This window comes from Podarcis tiliguerta (assembly GCF_965153285.1).
Source record: "Podarcis tiliguerta genome assembly, chromosome: 12".
Classification (NCBI taxonomy): domain Eukaryota; kingdom Metazoa; phylum Chordata; class Lepidosauria; order Squamata; family Lacertidae; genus Podarcis; species Podarcis tiliguerta.
In genome coordinates this window covers 37,306,340-37,327,405 of record NC_139545.1, presented here as the reverse complement: position 1 = coordinate 37,327,405, position 21,066 = coordinate 37,306,340, and the positions used below count along the sequence as shown (strand labels likewise).

The 21,066-nt window shown below is 41.3% G+C and overlaps 1 protein-coding gene and 1 long non-coding RNA gene across 15 annotated transcripts in view; one reads left to right on the top strand and one right to left on the bottom strand.

Moving 5' to 3' along the window:
* NEBL (nebulette) overlaps window positions 1–21,066 on the top strand; it is a 173,478-nt gene that overhangs the window by 89,768 nt on the left and 62,644 nt on the right. For 6 of the 14 annotated variants that reach the window (XR_014503657.1, XR_014503658.1, XM_083406182.1 and 3 more), the window contains exons 1-2: window positions 12,643–12,755; window positions 12,995–13,122. Coding sequence is in view for 4 of the 14 variants with exons in the window: in XM_083406178.1 (XP_083262304.1) it covers window positions 9,327–9,434 (108 nt within the window). In the remaining 10 variants the exon portion in view is untranslated. Of the gene's footprint in view, window positions 1–9,326; window positions 9,435–12,624; window positions 12,756–12,994; window positions 13,123–13,898; window positions 14,053–17,359; window positions 17,591–21,066 lie in introns of those variants that run through there. The other 8 variants (XM_083406178.1, XM_083406176.1, XM_083406177.1 and 5 more) reach the window with 4 other exon arrangements.
* Window positions 5,169–12,637, bottom strand: LOC310661161. Its single transcript, XR_014503795.1, has 3 exons — window positions 12,264–12,637; window positions 7,210–7,373; window positions 5,169–5,636 (listed from the first exon to the last, which is right to left on the bottom strand). It is a non-coding gene; the product is annotated as an uncharacterized lncRNA (long non-coding RNA).

The following is a 21,066-nucleotide window of genomic DNA, read 5'->3' as shown; positions in this document are numbered from 1 at the left end:
GATTGCACTCTTGGTGGGGTGTCATGGGAAGGAGGAGGGAGAAGCACCTTCTCCAGTATCAACCACCTTGGGTCCGATGATCAGCAGGAGGTTGCCTGGTTGTGGGTCACCCGGTTGCCTTGCTGACGGTGATGCATGACAGAGCCTTCTCAGTGGTAGCTCCCTGTAGAATTTGGAGTATGGCGGAACATTAATATTTGGCTTTCTTGAAGTTCTACTAAAATGATCAAACTGCTTTGGGCCTAATGAAAAGTGCTGCCCTGCTCAGGAGAATCATGGTCTGCCTAAATCTGTGATCATTTAGTTCACATGCTACATTGTTTCCCCTGACTGTGTGGCCAAAGTGGGCACTTGCTACACTTCATTAAAACAGCCTGCCTCTTGCCTTGATACAAGTTACTCATTCTCAAGAGTGCAAGTAACTTGCACCAAGTGAAGAGGGGAAGGCCTTCTGTTCACTCTAATTTAGCCTTCCCCAACCTGGGGCCCTCCAATTGTTTGGAAATACAACTCCTGTCAGTTGCAGCCAGCACTATGGAGAACAACAGCCGGGCAAAGGTTGCCTTAATGGCAAAGAGTAAGGTTACTGTAACTTCCGCCATAGAGCTTCAGTATGCTGATGACAACGTACTGTGCACATGCTCAGAGGATGACCTCCAAACCATCCTAAATATCTTTGCAGAAGCTTACAAAAAGCTTGGCCTATCACTCAACATCCAAAAAACAAAAGTGCTGAACCAACAAGTACAAAATAACCCCTCTGCAGCGCCACAAATCCAACTCAATGGTGTAACGTTGGAAAATGTCGATCACTTCTCCTACCTAGGCAGTTATCTTTACACAAGGGCCAACATTGATGCTGAAATCCAGCATCGCCTGAGCTCTGCGAGTGCGGCTTTCTCCTGATTGAAGTGCAGAGTGTTTGAGGACCAGGACATTCACAGGGAAACCAAAATGCTTGTTTACAAAACTATTGTACTACCAACCTTACTATATGCTTGTGAAACATGGACCACTTATAACCACCATCTCCAACTCCTCGAAAGATTCCATCAACGGTGTCTCCAAAAAATTTTACACATCACCTGGGAAGACAGGCGAACTAATATCAGTGTTCTGGCAGAAGCAAAGATCACCAGTGTTGAAGCAATGATTCTTCAACATCAACTTCGTTGGACTGGTCATGTCGTGCGGATGCCTGATGATCCTCTTCCAAAGCAGCTACTTTATTCCAAACTTAAAAATGGAAAGCGTAATGATGGTGGTCAACAAAAGAGGTTTAAAGACTGTCTCAAGGCAAATCTAAAAAAATGTAGTATAAACACTGACAACTGGGAAACACTGGCCTGTGAGCACTCCAGTTGGAGAACAGCCTTTACCAAAGGTGTCATGGGCTTTGAAGACACTTGAACTCAGAACGCAAGGGAGAAACGTGCTAAAAGGAAAGCACTCTTGGCAAATCCACACCGTGATCGACTCCTGCCCGGAAACCAATGTCCCCACTGTGGAAGGACGTGTGGATCGAGAATTGGCCTCCACAGTCACTTACGGACTCATTGTTAAAACCATGTTTATGGAAGACAATCTTACTCGGCTACAAGTGATTGCCAAAGAAGCCTTAATGGCTCCCAACTGCTGCCTGCCTGCATATTTGTATGCATATATGAAAGAATGCACCAGTGAGATGGGGGAGCAGAACTATGCTGAGCCCTCCAGAATCCGCATGTGCCTGCAGTGGGCTAAATTGCACCACATGTATGCATCTAAGAATTCATATTCTCCTGACTTCATAAATAATGGCAAATGAAGTGTTTACTTGTTTATTCAATTATTTCACCTATAGCGTCAGTTACAGTTTAATTTTTAATGATTTGTTGTACTAGGCTCATAAATAATTTACTGCATTTTATGCATCATGCGGAAAGTGCTTCATTGCCTAACACAATCTAAATTTCACATCTGCATTACTCTTTGATCAAGTCCTGTAAATCTCAAAGTACAGCCTGAGTTGCTTATTCCTTTGACTAGGATGCAACTCATCATTAATACTAGTTGCATCCTAGTGAAAGGTTTTCTTTTGTTTTATAAGGAATTTGAGCAAAGCAGAGGAAGAGATGGCACACAGATGTTCGAGAACTTTCATATGTTCACTAAAGGCAGCGAAATAAGTTTATGTGTGGTAATCTATCTAAATCATCTTTTGTAGTGTTCCTTTTTAAGCCTTGCAGAGAATAATAAGGCACAGGATGGTATTCAGCTACGTTTTACTCAGAGTAAAAAGGTAAAGGTACCCCTGCCCGTACGGGCCAGTCTTGCCAGACTCTAGGGTTGTGCGCTCATCTCACTCTAAAGGCCGGGAGCCAGCGCTGTCCGCAGACACTTCTGGGTCACGTGGCCAGCGTGACAAGCTGCATCTGGCGAGCCAGCGCAGCACACGGAAACGCCGTCTACCTTCCCGCTAGTAAGCGGTCCCTATTTATCTACTTGCACCCGGGAGTAGGGACAGTGAAAAAAAAAGAAACATGAATAAGTTTGGTCAATTACAGATGATGAATTAGTGGTTGTTTAGTGGAGGAGTCTGAGGGGGGGCCCCAGAGTGCTGTCTCTGGACCAAGAGACATGGATGATGAGGGAACTGCTGCAGTGACCTGCAATTCCTGGGTCATGTCATCTTCCTGCCTGAGAATGTACAGAGCTACACCTGCAGCAAAACTGCTTCACTGGAGGTTTTTAAGCAGAGGGTGGATGTTCACCTGTCATGGCTACTTCAGCTGAGATTCCGGCATTGCAGGGGGTTGGACTAGGCAACCCTCTGAGCCCCCTTCCAAATCTACAACTAATTAAAAAAATACCAGCATTTAATCTGCACTAGTGGTGTTGTCAATGTTAGTCAAAATATTCAGGTGTGATGTGCAATTGTAACTATATTTGAAAAGGGTGAGGTATGAACCAAGGTAGTGTTACTGACACCAAAAAACGGTAGAGGTATGAAGTGCTCCAAATATCTTAAGTGGCAGGAACAAAATGGCACAACTGAATTGAACGTTGTCCTAGAAAATTATATGAAGGATGACTGCCCTTTCCCAACAATTCTCAGTGTGTGTAAGGGGGAGTGAGACTGTACTAGCCAGCCCCTGATATAGATGCACAACATTCCTTTGACCACACACCCGTCATTCACACGTTCAGATGAATTTACAAAAGGAGGCTCTTATGCGTGTGTAGTCCTGTGCAATCAAGAACTCTATTCGGTTTGTCCAACCTGAGTTCCGTGAGGCTTATTTCCATGAAAGTGTGCAGTCCTAACATTTGTCAGGTTCAGTAGCTAGCTTTCTAATTACCGTATTTTTCGCTCTATAAGACGCACCAGACCACAAGACGCACCTAGTTTTTGGAGGAGGAAAACAAGAAAAAAAAATATTCTGAATCTCAGAAGCCAGAACAGCAAGAGGGATCACTGCTCAGTGAAAGCAGCAATCCCTCTTGCTGTTCTGGCTTCTGGGGTAGATGCACAGCCTGCATTCGCTTCATAAGACGCACACACATTTCCCCTTATTTTTTAGGAGGGAAAAAGTGAGTCTTATAGAGCAAAAAATATGGTAAATTCTTCTTTCCTGCTTGAGGGAGGAAAGGTTGTCTTATCTTGGTTCAATAAGCGGTGTTCTCATAACACAGGAAGCCAGTGGCGTAGCGTGGGTTGTCAGCACCCGGGGCAAGGCAAGTAATTTGCGCCCCCTGACCTGTGGATTTGCGCCCCCTAACCCTAATCCCCAGATGTTGTGCCCGGTGCGGCCGGCCCCCCCTGCACCCCCCACGCTACGCCACTGCAGGAAGCTTCCTTATATTGAGCCTGACCATTGTTTCATCTAGTTCAGTGTTGTCTACACTGAATGGCAGCAGCTACCTAGGATTTCAGACCGGGGTCTCTCCCATTCCTACCTGGAGATGCCAGGGATTAAACATGGGCCCCCCTCCATTCAAGAAAATGCTCTACCACTGAGCTATGGCCCTCCTCTTTATTAAACAATTTTTGCCCCTCCACCCTCTCTGAAGGTTGTGTGTCTGTCAAACTTTTGCTTTGTTGTTTCTCATTTAGGTTCTGACTTCCTCTAGGCTTTTAAAATATGTAGCTACTAAAGAAGTTCATATTTTTATAACTTGAAATTCGGTATGACCGTCCCAGCTGATTAATTTTTTTTTTTAAAGTCCACCTGAATGTCATTAATATTAAATGACAAACATTGATTTCTGGTGAGATTTCCTAATTTTGTAGTGCTTAATGGGCCTGAAGCTTCAGAACAACAAAGGAGCATGTCAGGTAAATATATTCTACGCTGCAGCGTGAAGCTTAAATGGAACTGATTGTGAAATGCTTGATTTGAAAAGCTATTGATTTTTTGTTCTGCCGTGTTTAGTTCGTTTTGAAATGATGAACATTTATTGCAGATGTTTAGCTCTAGTAGAGTTTTTTGTATCCTGACCAGCACTGTCTGAAGACACAAACAACTTCCTGTATTTTTTGAGAAGCTGAAGTAACTTGTTTTTAAAAAATCCGCCTACAAGATGCATAATGTGGTTTACCTGAACGTTTAAAACATGAAAATAAAACTAACTAAGTTTGATACGGGGAAAGTATGCAACTGTCTTCTAGAGGGCAAATTTTAAAACTATCTCAAAAACAAAATGATTCTTCCCTATATTTTCAGGGAAACCCTGTAACACTTCAAAACCAGTCCCTTTGCTGGGTAATTCAGATAGAAATAGGTTTGGGGTTCCTTCCTTTCCGATGCTAATCAAATGTGGAAACAGAAGAAGTATGATTTATGCTTCCTGTATTCCATTCATGCATACCATTAATCTCAGCCCTTTATTATGCTTCAGATTAAAGCCATGTGTTGTAGAATAGAAGGCTGTGCTTCCACCCGATGCAGTGGAAGTGTATTTCAAGCTAATGTGCAATAGCCCATCCTAATTTATCCAATTTTGTAGAATATTCTGACATTAATCCACCTAGTTCAGACATAGCATGGAACTCTGGCTTAATTCAAGCCAGGATGTTTGACCTGAAGCTGCATGCAGTGGGAGGAGGGAAGTGGGGAGGGAGGAGCATGGGGCTGTGGCTTGTGGCACTTGCCTGAAGCTGACGAGGAATGCCCAAATGCGGCCAGTGCCACAGTGAGGTAAAGTGTTTCCTCTCTGTGCAAAGAGTATTTATTTAGGACATTTTTTTACCCTGCCTATCTTCAACCATGGAACTCATGGTGACATTCATGTGCTTCCCATCCCAGGCACTGATAAGACACAGAGCAGCTTAGCTTTATTCAAGACTCCCTTAAAAAATGTTCACCCTCTTTGTCTTTCACTTCTAGGCAATTTGAACTGAAGGTGTGCATGTGGACAATGCCAGACACTGCCATTAGCTTGCTCAGGCTATTTTAGATGAAGACATATGTACTGATCTCGCGTTTGCAGCGATATGCTGCTATCTTTTCAGTTATTTGAATCAGACACGATGCTTGAGTGTTTCACATGTGACAATAAGAATTGTTGCTTAGCAAGAACATTTGATGTAAACTTTGCTCTTTCCTGCTTTCTCGGTTGCATGAACACTATTCAGAAATCACAGTCCTTCATGTCTATAACACAAAGTTGTTAAATACCAAACTAGAGAGTGTTTTCTGCTTCTATCTCACAACTATAACAAAGGGCCATCTTCTGTCTTGTCACTGGTCCCATGTTCCCGCTTTCTTTCTTTATTTTTTAATGGCTTTTTAAATTTGCATTTTACATTTAAATTTTTTTAAAAAATGGATTCATAGCAGTTTCAATGTCATTTGGTACTGGTACTCTTGACCAAGAGCAAACTGAGAGCAGATGGTTGACAGAGAGTGATGCCACCTGGTCTGTCACTAGTGCCAGATATGTTATCTCCTATCCATGGACGTTTGTGACGAGAGAGGGAGACCAGATAAAAGGCAAACTGTTTGTAAATAGGCTATGCAAAATAACACTGGAATGTAGGAGAAAGCATGAAAATCCCAGTTTGCCTATGCCTTATATTGTCATTCTGTTTCTTTCCTTCCAGGTATAGCTTACGGAAGTTTGTGTTCTTAATTCCTGAATCCTTAATGCACACCATCTCCCTTTCCTTTAATAAACTAGTGTGTGTGTATGCACGCACATGCGCTCCTAGGCAATGATGAAATGAAGATACATGCATGCATACATTAGGTGTCTCTAGTAGTATAGTTCATTGAAACACTTCTTCTTTTTTGAATAAAATGCTTCGTCCACCATTCCCCTTCATTTTATATTCAGCTGCGTGAGCAGCGGTTGCCTTTTTTGTTTCCCATAACAAAACAATATAACGCAATACAAGGTTACAACTAAACTATAGCAAAACTGATACCTTCATCTTTATTTCTTTTTTCGCTCAAACCAAAGATGCTCAGTTCGCTCCTGGCACTGTGGACTGCCTTTGGCTGCAATCCTAAGCATACTCTCTAATGAGTAAATAAACATGCTTAGGGTTGCCCTGTTAATCTGATGGGCCAATGGCTGTGGTTTGAAGAAAACAGCCTGGCAAGCCTCTGTGGCAGGCTAATATTGGCCCACAGGCTGGAGGTTCCCCAGCCTGCCTTAAAAGGTAAAGGTAAAGGGACCCCTGACCATTAGGTCCAGTCGTGGTCGACTCTGGGGTTGCGGCGCTCATCTTGCTTTATTGGCCGAGGGAGCCGGCGTACAGCTTCCGGGTCATGTGGCCAGCATGACTAAGCTGCTTCTGGCGAACCAGAGCAGCGCACGGAAACACCGTTTACCTTCCCGCCGGAGCGGTACCTATTTATCTACTTGCACTTGGACGTGCTTTCGAACTGCTAGGTTGGCAGGAGCTGGGACCGAGCAACGGGAGCTCACCCCGTCACGGGGATTTGAACCGCTGACCTTCTGATCGGCAAGTCCTAGGCTCTGTGGTTTAACCCACAGCGCCCCCCATGTCCCGTAAGCCATAGTTAATATTAACCACCGTTCCAGATACATCGCAATAAACTATGTTTAACTGACAACATAAATGAATGCTTCCAGTGTCTTCCTTGTAGATGTGCAGTAGCAGGAGAAGGGGATGTACATAAGTTCAAGGCTTGTACGTGTAACACTAAATGACTGTATGGGTTCAAAGCCTTGAGTTATATAAACATCTTATATACTTACCTTTTGGTATTTTGGAAATGGGCAAGGTAAAAAGAAGTGTTATATTTTGTCTTCAAGATTCTTTATCCTGGCCTTTTCAGATATCGGGTTTTTTTATACACCGCTCCATATAGATTTCAGCTGCATCAACCTTTGTCATCATTACTTCTTTATTTTTGTTTGACCTTTTCAGAAATCATAGAAAAATGAGGCAATGCTGTACAACCATTAATTACTGTTGCTTCTATATTTTAAAGAATTTGAACCTACCCTATCCTTTAACTGCCAGTCATTTAATTATGGAATGTTCACAGCTTCTCCATTCTTATCCAACAAAACCCTTGCAGATGGCCACAGAAACATTTGCAGGGAGATTTGCCCAGTTAACTACATGATACAGAACCTCCCACTTCTTGACCATTTGGTGGCGATGCATCATATTATCCTCTGTGATTATTGCGGCAGCTGTAGGTTTTTGTAATTTTTCTTTAAATAGTCAGTTTACTTAGTGACTGTAGTGCATATATTTTGTTAATAATATTTTGCATACAAGGGTGGAATTTAAATTCAAGAAAAATGTGCCCCCCCAAATATGTGAGGCTGATGCAAACAGTGTACCACAAGTGCAAAGCAAGAGCTAGAAACATGTTTAGAGCCAGGTGAAAACATTCCTCTTCTAGTCCTTTGGCTAACTAAACAATCTCTGTGTTTTTAAACTGTGTGTGTGCTGTTTTGTTTGCTATTCTGTTATGTATTTTTCTGTTGACTGTAAACTTTCCTGCGATGAAAGGGCCTTTATATACGACTGAAGGGCCGTATATAAATGTAATAAAATAATGTTACATTTATATGTAATAAATGTCAAGAAAAGTGAATGAAGGAGCCACAAGTTATGGGCAAGCATATTGCTTTTGATTGTTCAGAAATGCTTAAGCCTTTTGTCTTTAACATAAATGGGCTTATAGTAGGGAGGTGCCATTTTTTTCAATATTGTTTTCTGCTGGTGTGAGGTTTTCAGCTCACAGAACTCATTTAGAGGAGTTTTATCGGATTTGCAAGTATTGGGTTATACAAAACACATTTGCTTAAAATTTGCTTAGAATACTACTCCAAACCATGGTTTAGCATGAAGTCATGGGTTCCTGGGGAGGAGATTGCAGTTGCTCTGCTTCTCCTTGGTTCTTTTATCTCATAGTTAAGAAGGAGGGAGCTTAACCATGAGCCTAGGTTCAGACAGTATGTTAAGCCAAACCTTGGTTTAGCAGCTATACCACACTGTATTGAGCTAAAAGGACTGGAGAGGGGCACAGCAGGTACAAGCACCTTTCTGGGAACCAACATGATCATACAGTCCAGGCAAGCCATAGTTTGGCTTACTGAGTTATGCCAACAACATGGGCGTAGCCAGTATTGGGGGGGGGAGCAGAACCTCTGTTTGCTATGTATTTTTATTGATTGGGGGGGCAGTTGCCCCCTCCCTGCCCCCCTTGGCTACACCCATGGCCAACAAGGCCATAGTATTTACTTTTGCTTTCCTTTATGTTCTGAAATATTTCAACCATTTCTTGCACTGTCTAAGAGTTCCAGTTTAGCATGTGGCTAAACTGAACACAAAACCTGGTTTCTCTTGAAGCAGTTACATACAGTGGGATGTATCCCATGCTGTTCATTCTCTGAAACAATGATCACTAATGTTTAAGAAAGTAAATTCCATTGATTTAAGTTAGATCCTTACATTGGACAGTGTATATCGAGATGCATGCTGTTGAATCAGACCAATATTGGTTGAAATCTAGCATAGTTTGGAGAACTGGAAGAAGTAAATACTGTGCTTTACCATAGTATCTAATAAAACATGAATGGCTTCAGGTGCCCTTTCTAGACCCAAAATATCGCCATGACCGGCTAGAGACATTTAGATGAATTTTGTGGTATGCAGATGATGTGGCCATCGTTTATTTTGCCCTTCTTCATGATCAACCTGCTCTGCGTGCTAAGAATGCCTGCAGTAAAACTGTTCCATTGATTAAATGAAAGTAGGATGTGCTAAGGTGTTGGCAGCATTTTGTTCACCCAAAGCTTCATTTGGTGGCGTAGTATATAGTGAAAATAATGTTTCTCTGTTTTCTGTTTGATAGGTCAAATACAAACGTGACTTTGAGGAAAGCAAAGGAAGAGGTTTCAGCATTGTAACTGACACACCAGAATTGCAAAGACTGAAAAGGACTCAGGAGCAAATTAGTAACGTATGTGGCCCATTGATAGTAGATCAGAAACGTGGTGCACAAATGAAATGGCATGGTTGGATCCAATAGAATGTTTCCAGGTGTGAGTTTGTATGTATGTGGGGACTGGAATTGTTTTATGCTTTTGTGTTTGTTGTGCCTGAGTTCAAAGCTTTGTGTTGCTTGTGCAGCACAATGGTGGTGTGTGTTTCCCCTCTCCATACCAATTAAAGGTGGACTTACTGTTTACAAAATATTCATTCCTTTAGAGAAACAATTTCTTGCAAATAAGCACCTTTCTGCTTTCATGTAATGTGCAGGATAAAAGCAATAAACCAAATTTTCAGGTAACTTCATCTTGCAGAATTACTTTACTTACAAATAATAATGGTTTTGCTTCTCTTTGCCATGTCTGTAACTCTTGGCTTAATATGTAACGTGGGTCATGCTCAATCAGTCATGTGAGTTTTCTTCGAAAAAAATCCTGTGCAGATTAGGATAATCTGCACTGAAAATTTTCCAGAGTGCAGTTGAATTTTTTCCCCTGATGTCCTGGAGAGCAGAAGTGGACGTAAGTGCTTCCTTGGCCTCCTGGTAGGTAAGTCACTACTGCTTACCAGAAATGGGAGAGGCGAGGCAGCAGGGACATGGTGAAAATGCACAAACCAGAGCTAATCTGGCACCCCTGCCAGTGCGTTTGCACCACACCTCCTTCCTTTCCACCTCGTCCTTCTGTAAGTGCCTCCACCCAGCCATGCTATCTGCTCTTGTTACAAAGCGCTCTGTAGCAATGTTTGTCTTACTTGCATCTGGTATGCAAAACTCAAAACTGGTGCCTTATAGTGCATTTGCAATTGACTTCAATATATTATTTCATCTAATTCTTATTTTAACTGCCTTTAGGTATACCACACAGCTAAGTTGTATTGACTAAAACATGATTGAAATTGCCAAGAAAAAGGGTTGATTTTAAATAATTGTTTTCCAAACAAGCATGCATACCATTTGGTTATTGGGACAAATTAAAACACATCTCTTTTGACAGCAAATAGTCTTTATCCTGCTCAGGACTATAAAACAAGACTTCTGGCCATGTAGTTCACATGATTTTGCATTCCACAATTTGCATCTTGCTTTTGGGGATGTGTTGTTGTGAAGTTCTGAAGGTGTGGTGATATCGCCCCTTTAAGTCTGGTTTATGGGAATAGGTTAGAACCTCAGAAATAATGAGCTTACATGCAGCTGCCTCCCTTTAAGGCTTCAAGACCGGTGTCACATAAAACCTGGATTGGTGGGAGCTCTCGGCAGCTAACCAGCCAAGGTCAGTGTCTATTGGGGCTTTTGACAGCATCTTCTTCCATTGCTCAACCTACTGAGATTTAAGTGTAAGCATTTATGTTAATTAGCTGAATAAGTTAGTGTTTTTTTGGGTTTTTTTTAACCTTCTGAGCTATTTTAATCTGTGTAAATATTTGGAGTTTTTCTCTCTTGTAGAATCTTATTTTAGTAAAGTCTGTGTATGATTTTGTGAAATTTGATCTGATCTGAGTTCCTGAACCTTTAATTTTGATCATGCTTTTCGGAGCAAGGGTCATCCACCACACAAGGTAAGGGTTATTATTATTATTATTTATTATTTTAAATAACTAATTCTTACTCATACTGCATACAGCTTTCTGAAAGACTGGTTCTGCAAAAGGCATACTGGTATTGTAGGTACCTATTTTTAAATAACCTTTTCAGAATACTTTTTGAGAAGGAGAATCTGGACTCAGTAAATAAGCTAAGTAAAATTTAAATTTTCATACAGGAACAACATTTCCTATTTGTTGCCAGGATTGACTTACTACTTAAATGCTTCCGTAATATCATACTTGCTTCACTTTGTAAAAGATTCTTGAGTGATAATGGAGGTCTCAGATCAGAAATAAATTAGGGTGAGAGAGGAGCTCATTCTGTAAGTTCAGACTATAACATTGAACCCAGAACAAATGCACACCTGCAGGTTAATTCTGTGCCCAGGACAGGTGTCTGGTAAGCCAGCTGGTGTATGCTCTGATTATCTCCCGCTTGGATTATTGCAATGCACTCTACGTGGGGCTACTACCATTGAAGGTGACTTGGAAACTACAACTAATCCGGAATGCAGCAGCTAGACTGGTAACTGGGAGCAGCCAATGGGACCATATAACACCTGTCCTGAAAGACTGCATTGGCTCCCAGTACATTTCCAAGCACAATTAAAAGTGTTGACCTTTAAAGCCCTAAATGGCCTCGGTCCTGTATACCTGAAGGTGCGTCTCCAACCCCATCGTTCAGCCCAGACACTGAGGTCCAGCTCCAAGGGCCTTCTGGCAGTTCCCTCACTGCAAAAAGTGAAATTATAGGAGATAAGGTATAGGGCCTTCTCAGTAGTGGCACCTACCCTGTGGAACACCCTTCCATCAGATGTCAAGGAGATAAATAACTTTTAGAATACATTTAAGGCAGCTCTGTATAGGGTAGTTTTAAATATCTGATGTTGTGTTTTTATATTTTGCTGGAAGCTGCCCAGAGTGGGTGAGGAAACCCAGTCAGATGCAATGGAACTGCTTTTGAGTAGAAATGTATAAGAAAGTGCTGTGGGACATGGGAAGCGTGTGGTTGGTTTATAAGCTCCTTCCTCCCACCCCCCCAAAAAATTCCTTTCCTTTCTCTTTTGAGAGCTATCAGTGTTACACCATATTTTCACTGATGTTAATGCTAACCATGGTTGAGATCAAGTTTCATGTCTCCTGCTGTTCAGAAAAATACTAATAAAATATGAATGGTAAGCAGGCTAGCGTATGACATATCAAGATGGAAATTTACCACGAGAGGGTGTCCATTTGTATGCTGTAAAGAGCCTGCCAACCTCCTATTGAAAGATGCAATTTTTCAAGCAAGCAATGCCTCCAGAAGTCAGTGGGAATGGGAATGCTTTGAAGAGAAGCTTTCACAGAAGCAGAATCAAAGGCTTGATAGGATTCTGTTGTCATGGCAGTCACAAACTCAGTGTCTTGTATGGATTGCTCTAGGAAAATTAAATAAATTAACTGCTTCTCTTTAATGACAAGTTTTAGACATTTTGGTTCACCTTTCCATGGTTGGATGGCCATTTTAAATTGCCTGTGCATTTTTCAATTTGTGTGGTGTGATTTAAGATGCTCATAAATTATTTTTTTCAATATTCCAGATCTAAAATATTCACATCTATTCTGCTGAGGAGAGAGAACACACACTGACTTGGGGGCCTCAAATCTGTCTCTGTGCTTGGTGCACATTCACATTGCATGATCAGGACCATTCTACACCCCGTCCCCTGTAATTGGTATTCTTTGCGGGGTATGTTAGATCCTTTCATAATGAAAGTATATTTCAGTCTCTATTTTTCCTCATTTTGTGAAGAATAAATAAAAATTTAATAAGCATCTCATGTAATAAATGAGTTTAGAAAATCAACACAAAGACTGCTTAAATATAAAAGGAGGATATCTACTAAAGGTACACACGCACACCCACCCTTGATTGTTTCCTAAAAACATTGGATTGCTCTTAGGTAGTACTGGTTGATAGGCTGTCACTGGAGAACTTACTAGATTGGGTCCACCTGCTGACTGGAGAAAGTAGCAAAACCACAGATGATGTTATCACCACAGATGATGTTATCACCCTGCGTTCCTGGCCTAAGGTAAGACAACACTGTCCTTGTGCTGGTGGTGGTGGGGAAATGGCATCCGTTTGCACTTAGCATGCCTATTATTTGTCTCTGGGCAAAAGGTACTGAACAACCTCTAAGTATTTGGGCTAAATGGCATTGCTGTTAGGTAGTTTTCCTCTGCTGACATAGACTGAAGGCACACCTTATAATTTAATTTCAAAGATGTCAAAGGGCATAGGTCAGTACTGGAAATTGTGATGGTTGTATAATTCTACGCCACCCCTTTAAATGAAATCCATTATTACATATATGTACGTGTTTCTAATGCTATCTGTTAAGTTGTTAATGAGGAGAATGTACAGCTGTTTTGAAGGCAAATAACAAATCGCAGGGTAAAACTTAGTAAAGATCAACACTCATTTATTTATTGATTACATTTATGTCCCACATTTCCTCTAAGAAGTTCTAGTTGGCGTATATGGTTCTCTTTCTTCCCATTTATTCCTCACAACAACCCTGTGGTTGTTGGGTTGGGAGACTGTGACTGAGCAGGTATTTGAACCTTGGTCTCCAGGGTCTTAGCCCATCACTCTTAATCTCTATACCACACTGGCTCTAATATGGCGTAACCTTTCATGGGCCACAGTCCACTTCGCCACATCCAGTGAATCATGCAATGAGCTCTATGAAATCGAATGGCTTTGTGGTTCTTGAAAGACAAACCTCAGCCCAAGTGGCAAACCACTTTGAGAAACTCAAGAGAGAAATTGTTTTCTTTGTTTTGTTTTTAATTTGTGTTATGACAGAGGGACCTGCTGTTGAAAGGATGAAAAGAAAGAAAGAGTAAAACTCTGCACAAGGCTTTGGGAGCACCGAAAACATTTCTTTGCATAGGAGCCAACCCCTAGGGGCCAAGGGGTGTTCCCCTCCCTCAAGCTGATGGGCATTGCTATTCAAATGGTGTGCGCGCACAATGTCATGTGATCAATTATGCAGGATGAGGCTTACCTACCCCCCAATATTTTATTTAAGTTGGCACCCATATTCCTTTACACTATGGACTCATTTCCCCAAAGTGTATAAGCCAGCCTTCCTTAACCTAGCGTCTTCCCAGATGTTTTGGACTTCAACTCCCATCAAACCCAGATAACAGATGTTTTTCTGCCCCACCACCGAATTTTTAGCCTCAGCATGTCTTTTTAGTATTTGACATTTTCAGAAATGCTGCATTTGTGTGTGTGTGTGTGTGTGTGTGTGTGCTTTTCTGTTTATCATTCTGAGAGTTACATATTTGTAAATATGAAGAACAATATGCTTCTTGTAGGGAAATTGCACTGGAAAGTTTCTTAGACCACAGCTAGCCATATAAACAACTAAATTCACTATCTGCTGATGGTGATGTACTGTGCACTGTTTCTGGCTTTAACTGTACACTTAAAAAAAAAATCCCTATAATTAGAATTGTTGGCACATTTGTGCAACCTGTTTACTTGCTCAAGCATAAGCTGTGCTCTGAAATTGATAAAACAGATTGCAGGGAGAATTGGCAAGCAAAGATGTTAAATCAAGGTCCATAGCACCACTTGGAAACTGCAGATCATTATTTAAGCGATTTACTTTACCTTCTTCAAGTGATGTTCACACTGATCTCCTAAAGTACTAAATAACCCAATGCAGCTTTGAGAAATGAATGGATTCATGAGTTCCTATTCTAATAGATTCTACTGGATTGAAAATAGACATGAAAGCAAAAATGAAACAAAATGGGGCTGCGTTCCTGGAGCCTAATAATTACATACCATCCATACTCATGAATTGCATGGTGTGATGATGAGGTAAAAAAATAATAATGCATGGAATCACTGAGCAATTCAGTTTGGTAGGCGTTTAGCTTTTCATACTGGAGTATGTGGTAGACTTACATAATTTTGATATTGCTAAATGGTCCACAAATTAAAAGTATGTAACTCTGGAGAAAAAAGAGTGCATTGCCAGCTATGGGGGAAATCTGTGTTGGGTGGTCCTGTGATTATGGGGAAGCTCAGAACTAGAATGTGCTGTAGTTTGTATCTTAGCTTCCATGCATATCAGATGGTTATTAGGAGTGAAAGCTATAATGCATTTAATTGGTAGATTAATTAGCCAAAATTCTAATCTCATGCATACACATACTTCTCCCTGCTTAAAAGGAGAAGTGAAGATTGACCTGTGCACTGATATGCCCTTTATGCAGCAATGACAGATCCTAGTTCCTTTATTTGACGGAGAGTAAAAGGAAGCATAAAGGTGTTTTTCTCCCCTTCAATGTCTATCTGCTAATCTTTAGATAATTTGCCCTTCAGGATGCAAATGCTACAGCTTTCCTACTATAAATAAAAACCACAGCAACTTAAGCCAACTGTGCTCATTTGGAAACCAATGTCAATGTTTCTTTTAAATCTGGCTCTTTCACAGTACAGATGGATCCAAACTCTTAATTTTTAAAAGGACTATTGCCTGTTTAAATAAAATTTAATGATCAGTTAAATTTAGCAAAAATATTGCTAAAACCAATATTTTTAAAATGGTGATCTATGTGTGTCATAATGGGAATCATCTCAGAAGAAAACAAAGGGTGGGGGGAATGCATTTGCTAAGGTAAGACTTTGCACCAGGAAATAGTTATATCAATATATGCCCAGTTATTCAGATGTGACACCTTTTTAGTCATTCTATAGGTTTTTAATCTATTAATCCAGTCAGTTAATTGATTATTCCTTGCAGCTTCATATCTAGCCAGTTTTGGCCCCAATGTGCTGGTGTTAAGAATTGAGAATATTCTGTATTCTGGAGTTGGTGTGTTTCTGCTTTTTTGGTCCAAGGACAGCATTACTCTAGTGCAAGCGTGGCCAAACTTGGCCCTCCAGCTGTTTTGGGACTACAACTCCCATCATCCTTAGCTAACAGGACCAGTGGTCAGGGATGATGTGAACTGTAGTCCCAAAGCAGCTAGAGGGCCAAGTTTGGCCATGCCTGCACTAGAGTAATGCCTGCTCTAGCGGAGAACTGTATTCTAAAAGTGGGTGGGGATAGACCCACACATAGTCACACATACAAACAGTTATTTCCCATGAAAACAGAAATATGTTCTTAGAAAAATGTTCTTAGAAACATTGTTCAAGTTTTACTTTTTATTTTCTGAAAAAAGAAATAGAAATGCTCCAACACACTTTAGTTATCCTGACTATGCAAAAAAGGCAAAAAATACTCAGTAATACCTGCAAAATGATGCTATTAAAGCCAATGCAGACAGCTATGTTGCAAGCCCTGCATTATGGCTGTTGAAAGCAATTGCATCTGGAAAATTGCATGCATGCAGCTGCAAAATGCATTGACTATCTTTTGCATATTTGAAGCAAAAGCAAGTCTGCTGAGACATTTCCTTGCGGCCTTGATATTGCAGCTGCTCTTACTGAAGATGGAATCACAATTGTACATTTTGCACAAAACCAAATCCACTTTCCCTCTTGGCTGTTTCCTGCTGAACAGCTAAGGTTTGGAAGAGATCAAGAGGGCCTGGTCAAATCTGGTTTTAGACCGCATCTGTCGCCTGGAGGTTTCCAATCACTGTTCTGTTATTGCACAACAAAAATAATATCCATTGCAACAAGATCGTAATAAGTTCCTTCTGGGTTGGGCCAGTGGCCCATCTAGTCCAGCATCGTATTCTCACAGTGGCCACCCAGATGCCTATGGAAACCAGCAAGCAGGATTTGAGCATTTTAGGACTCTCCTGTGGTTTCCAGCAGCTGGTATTTGGAAGCATTACTACCTCTGACCATGAAGGCAGAGCATAGCCATTGATGGCCTTAACCTCAATGAATTTGTCCAATCCCCTTTCAAAGCCTTACAAGTTGGTGGCCATCATTGCCTCCCAAGGGAGTGAGTTCCATTGCTTAACTAAGTGCTACATGAAGAAATACATCCTTTTATCCTGTTCTGAACCTTCTGACATCCAGCTTCATTGGGGACCACAAGTTTCAGTGTTATGAGAGAACGAGAAAAACTTTCTCCACTTTCTCCATGCCATGTATACTTTTACAAACTTCTATCATGTGCCCTCTTAGGTCGGGTTGCCATATTTCAAACCCCGCCTTACAAAAACGCCCCCAAAAGCGATTCACCCTGGACATCAATTCTGCCTTTGAAATCCCAGTAATGTCCAGGAAAATCAGGACATATGGCATCCCTACATAACGACAACTCTAGGTTTCACCCCACAGATCCTACTTGACATGGGGTACGAACAAGCCAAAAAACCCATCAAACAGCGTGTGGAAGATACTGAACACCAAGCAGATCTAGCCAGATGACTGAATGACCTGAATACTTGAAGGAGTCCTGCACAGATGTTAAGCTGCTAGAGAGGCCTTTCTTGGTGTTGTGCCATTAGGTGTCATACCCAGCGTGGTTTGATGATGCCCTACTTATGAAACTCCCTGCCTCAGAAATATAGCTGGTGACTATGCTGCTTACATCCAGATGCCCGTTTAAAACTTGGCTATCTACCTAGTCATTTGGGAGCAACTAGCAGATTGATGGCTACAGTTTCAGGGATGCAGGTGGCACTGTGGTCTAAACGACAGAGTCTAGGGCTTGCCGATCGGAAGGTCTGTGGTTCAAATCCCTGCAATGGGGTGAGCTCCCATTGCTCGGTCCCAACTCCTGCCAACCTAGCAGTTCAAAAGAACATCAAAGTGCAAGTAGATAAATAGGTACTGCTCCAGCGGGAAGGTAAACGGTGTTTCTGTGCACTGCTCTGGTTTCGCCAGCTTAGTCATGCTGGCCACATAACCTGGAAAAACTGTTTGTGGAAGCGGACAAACACTGGCTCCTTTGGCCAGTAAAGCAAGATGAGTGCCGCAACCCCAGAGTCGTTTGCGACTGGACTTAACTGTCAGGGGTCCTTTACCTTTACCTTTTTACAGTTTTATGATGGGTTGAAATATATTTTTAATTTTTAATTGAGGTGGACTCTGCATTTTTATTGAGGTTTTACCTTGGGATCTTTGGATATAGCTGTATAAAATTCTTTTAAAGGCCTAATAGTTATAAAATGCACAGAAATCATCTTACATTTTTAACAGGAAAGAATTAAGGGAGTTGTATGAAATATTCTTCAATTTTGTTTTCACTTAAAATAGTATTGCATGCCTTAATCTTTAGCACAGAGTAAGAGCAGAATATTTTGGCAACGTGTTTGAATTATTCAGATAATTCTCACTTTGGCCAGAGCGGTTGCATATGTTGAGTACTGCATCTTGCTTGTAGCGTGAACAGCTTGCATCTTTACTTGTTAGCTTGCTTTGGCTGTATGACTCCTTCCAGGGATTTTATAAACTTAACTTTTTCTGAAGGCATTCTGTTGCATGGAGCAGTCAGTCAGTTGAATCTCACGCAGCTCTCCCTTTAACATCAAGGCTGGCTGTTTCTATATGAACAGGGATTGAAGTGCAGATATGAATGTCTCTCTTCCAATTGGCAAGCTTGTAGTAGTAACTTTTGTATGTATTACTTGCCTAATGCTTGTGAACTTATTGGACTATCTGAGCTGCTATTCAAAGTGGATTAAAGGGGGAGAGAGAGCATGAATTATGTAGGATGCCCCGAAAAACCTTCATCTTTGGAATGTGCTGCCCTCTTACCTGCCTGTGTGTGCTGTACCGCGGTCCTCCTACCTTTCTCCTCAAGGTCAGCAAAAGAACTTATGAGGAGCATAATGGAACATGCAAAAGAGGAAGGTGGAGAAAGCAAAATGGTTTTTTCTCCAGCTGCTAGCTTGCTATGCCTGCCTTGGCCTTGGAGTTATTTATTGCATTTTTATGATTCATCATCTGCCTGGTGACTGGGGAAGCATTTCTATTGTGTTTAAAATGCTGAAATATAGATGAATAATACTGGATTCCTAGTCATTCTTCTACTTCGAATGGAGATTTTTGAATGCGCCAGCTTTGTTTTGTTTGTTTATTAGTCTTGATTTTTCGATACACTTTGTAGCAGGGTTAAATGGCCAGAACACCTTCCTTTTAAAGTATGACAGGGATGAGATTTTAAGGTTTCTGCAAGATACGGTATAGCAAAATGCAATATAAATTACACTACAGGAAGATCATCGTTAAAAAAGTGAGTTTTCTTAGATGAGAATGGGGGCCTACTATGAATCTGTTAAAACAAAATATGGTGTGCTTTTACTTTTAGAGGTCATAATGGTGTTTTCTTACAAATAAGTTGGATTTACTACAGCATTAGTATGCAAATATTAGTCAGGGGGGTACTTTGGAAAGGAGAAATTCAGCGTAGACTGATGCTCATTGGGACTGATGCTTATTGGGATAGAAGGCAGGGAAACCAACAGTAGGCTGTATGTCTACTTTTGGGTAAAATCTGAAATAAAAAGTGCACTGGGGTGGTAGTATTTCACCCTAGCTCTGTTTAAGTGACTATAAGCCTCTTTAGGCATGCTTGAGGTTCTTCACTGTATACCTGTGTTTTATATGTAGGATGAAAATATGATTTTAAATAGGAGTATTTTAAGAGATGTTGTTACCTATGAAAGTTGTAGAATACTAGAAAATTGCTGCACAAAACTGTTATTGCCTGTTGCATTTATTTTGAATGTAGTCTTGCCTCCCAGCTGAACTGTAGATCTTCTAAATGTTTAAGAGAAAACGCTACTGAATATGAGAGAGGATATAATATAATGTATCATTTCTTGCAATCCTAGAAATTGTTAATGACTTGCCAACACAGCAGGTGCAATGTATCAAAACTTGAGTAAATAAACTATTGTGGGCTGTATTCTTCAATGTAGCAAAAGGTCTGCTTACTTGAGTAGATTGTTGCTTGGTTGGCGGTGAGGCAATTTGTGAGGCCCAAGGAGCAGACACATCTGGAGGGGGACACATGTGGTTCACTGATTGACCAAAAAAGGGCAGGAAGTTAAAATATTGACCTGCAATCTCATTTACCACTCTTCCTGTGGTTTGTGTCCTTGGCCCTGTCAATCTGTGCACCAGTGGTGCTGGGAAAGATTTTTTAGCATACCTCTCTGTCTGATTGGCAGATGGAGATGTTTCTATGCAGGGCTCTTCTCTCAATAGATAAGTATTTAAGGACTCTCTACTTTAGTGTGTATTTCAGCCTATTTTTGTTCATATATTTAGTTTTCTGACATCAATCCTGTGGGTATAATTCCATTAAAGCTATTCTGAGTGGATACTTGGGGGCTATTATGAAATGTATTAGCAAAAGGGAATAAGCAACAGTAACAATGGGCAAAGCATTCAAGGGGAGTAATAGTACTGCTCTATTCTGTCTTGGATGTGGGTGGTGCTGTGGGTTAAACCACAGAGCCTAAGACTTGCTGATCAGAAGGTCGGCGGTTCGAATCCCCGCGATGGGGTGAGCTCCCGTTGTTCGGTCCCTGCGCCTGCCAATTTAGCAGTTTGAAAGCACGTCAAAGCGCAAGTAGACAAATAGGTATCGCTACAGCGGGAAGGTAAACAGCGTTTCCGTGCACTGCTCTGGTTCACCAGAAGCAGCTTAGTCATGCTGGCCACATTACCTGGAAGCTGTATGCCGGCTCCCTCGGCCAATAAAGTGAGATGAGTGAGTGCTGGAACCCCAGAGTCGGCCACGACTGGACCTAATGGTCAGGGGTCCCTTTACCTTTATTCCGTCTCGGTCAGACCCCCACCTGGAGTACTGTGTCCAGTTCTGGGCACCAAAATTTAAGAAGGATATTGACAAGTAGAAGGCATGCAGAAGAACATGCCCAAGATTATAAAGGGTCTGGAAACCAAGCCTTATGAGGAATGGTTGAGGGAGTAGGGTATGTTTCGCCTGTGTAAGAGGAGACTTAGAGGAGATATGAAAGCTGTCTTCAAATATCTCAAGGGCTGTCACTAGTATTTTAACTGTTCATCAAATATTTGA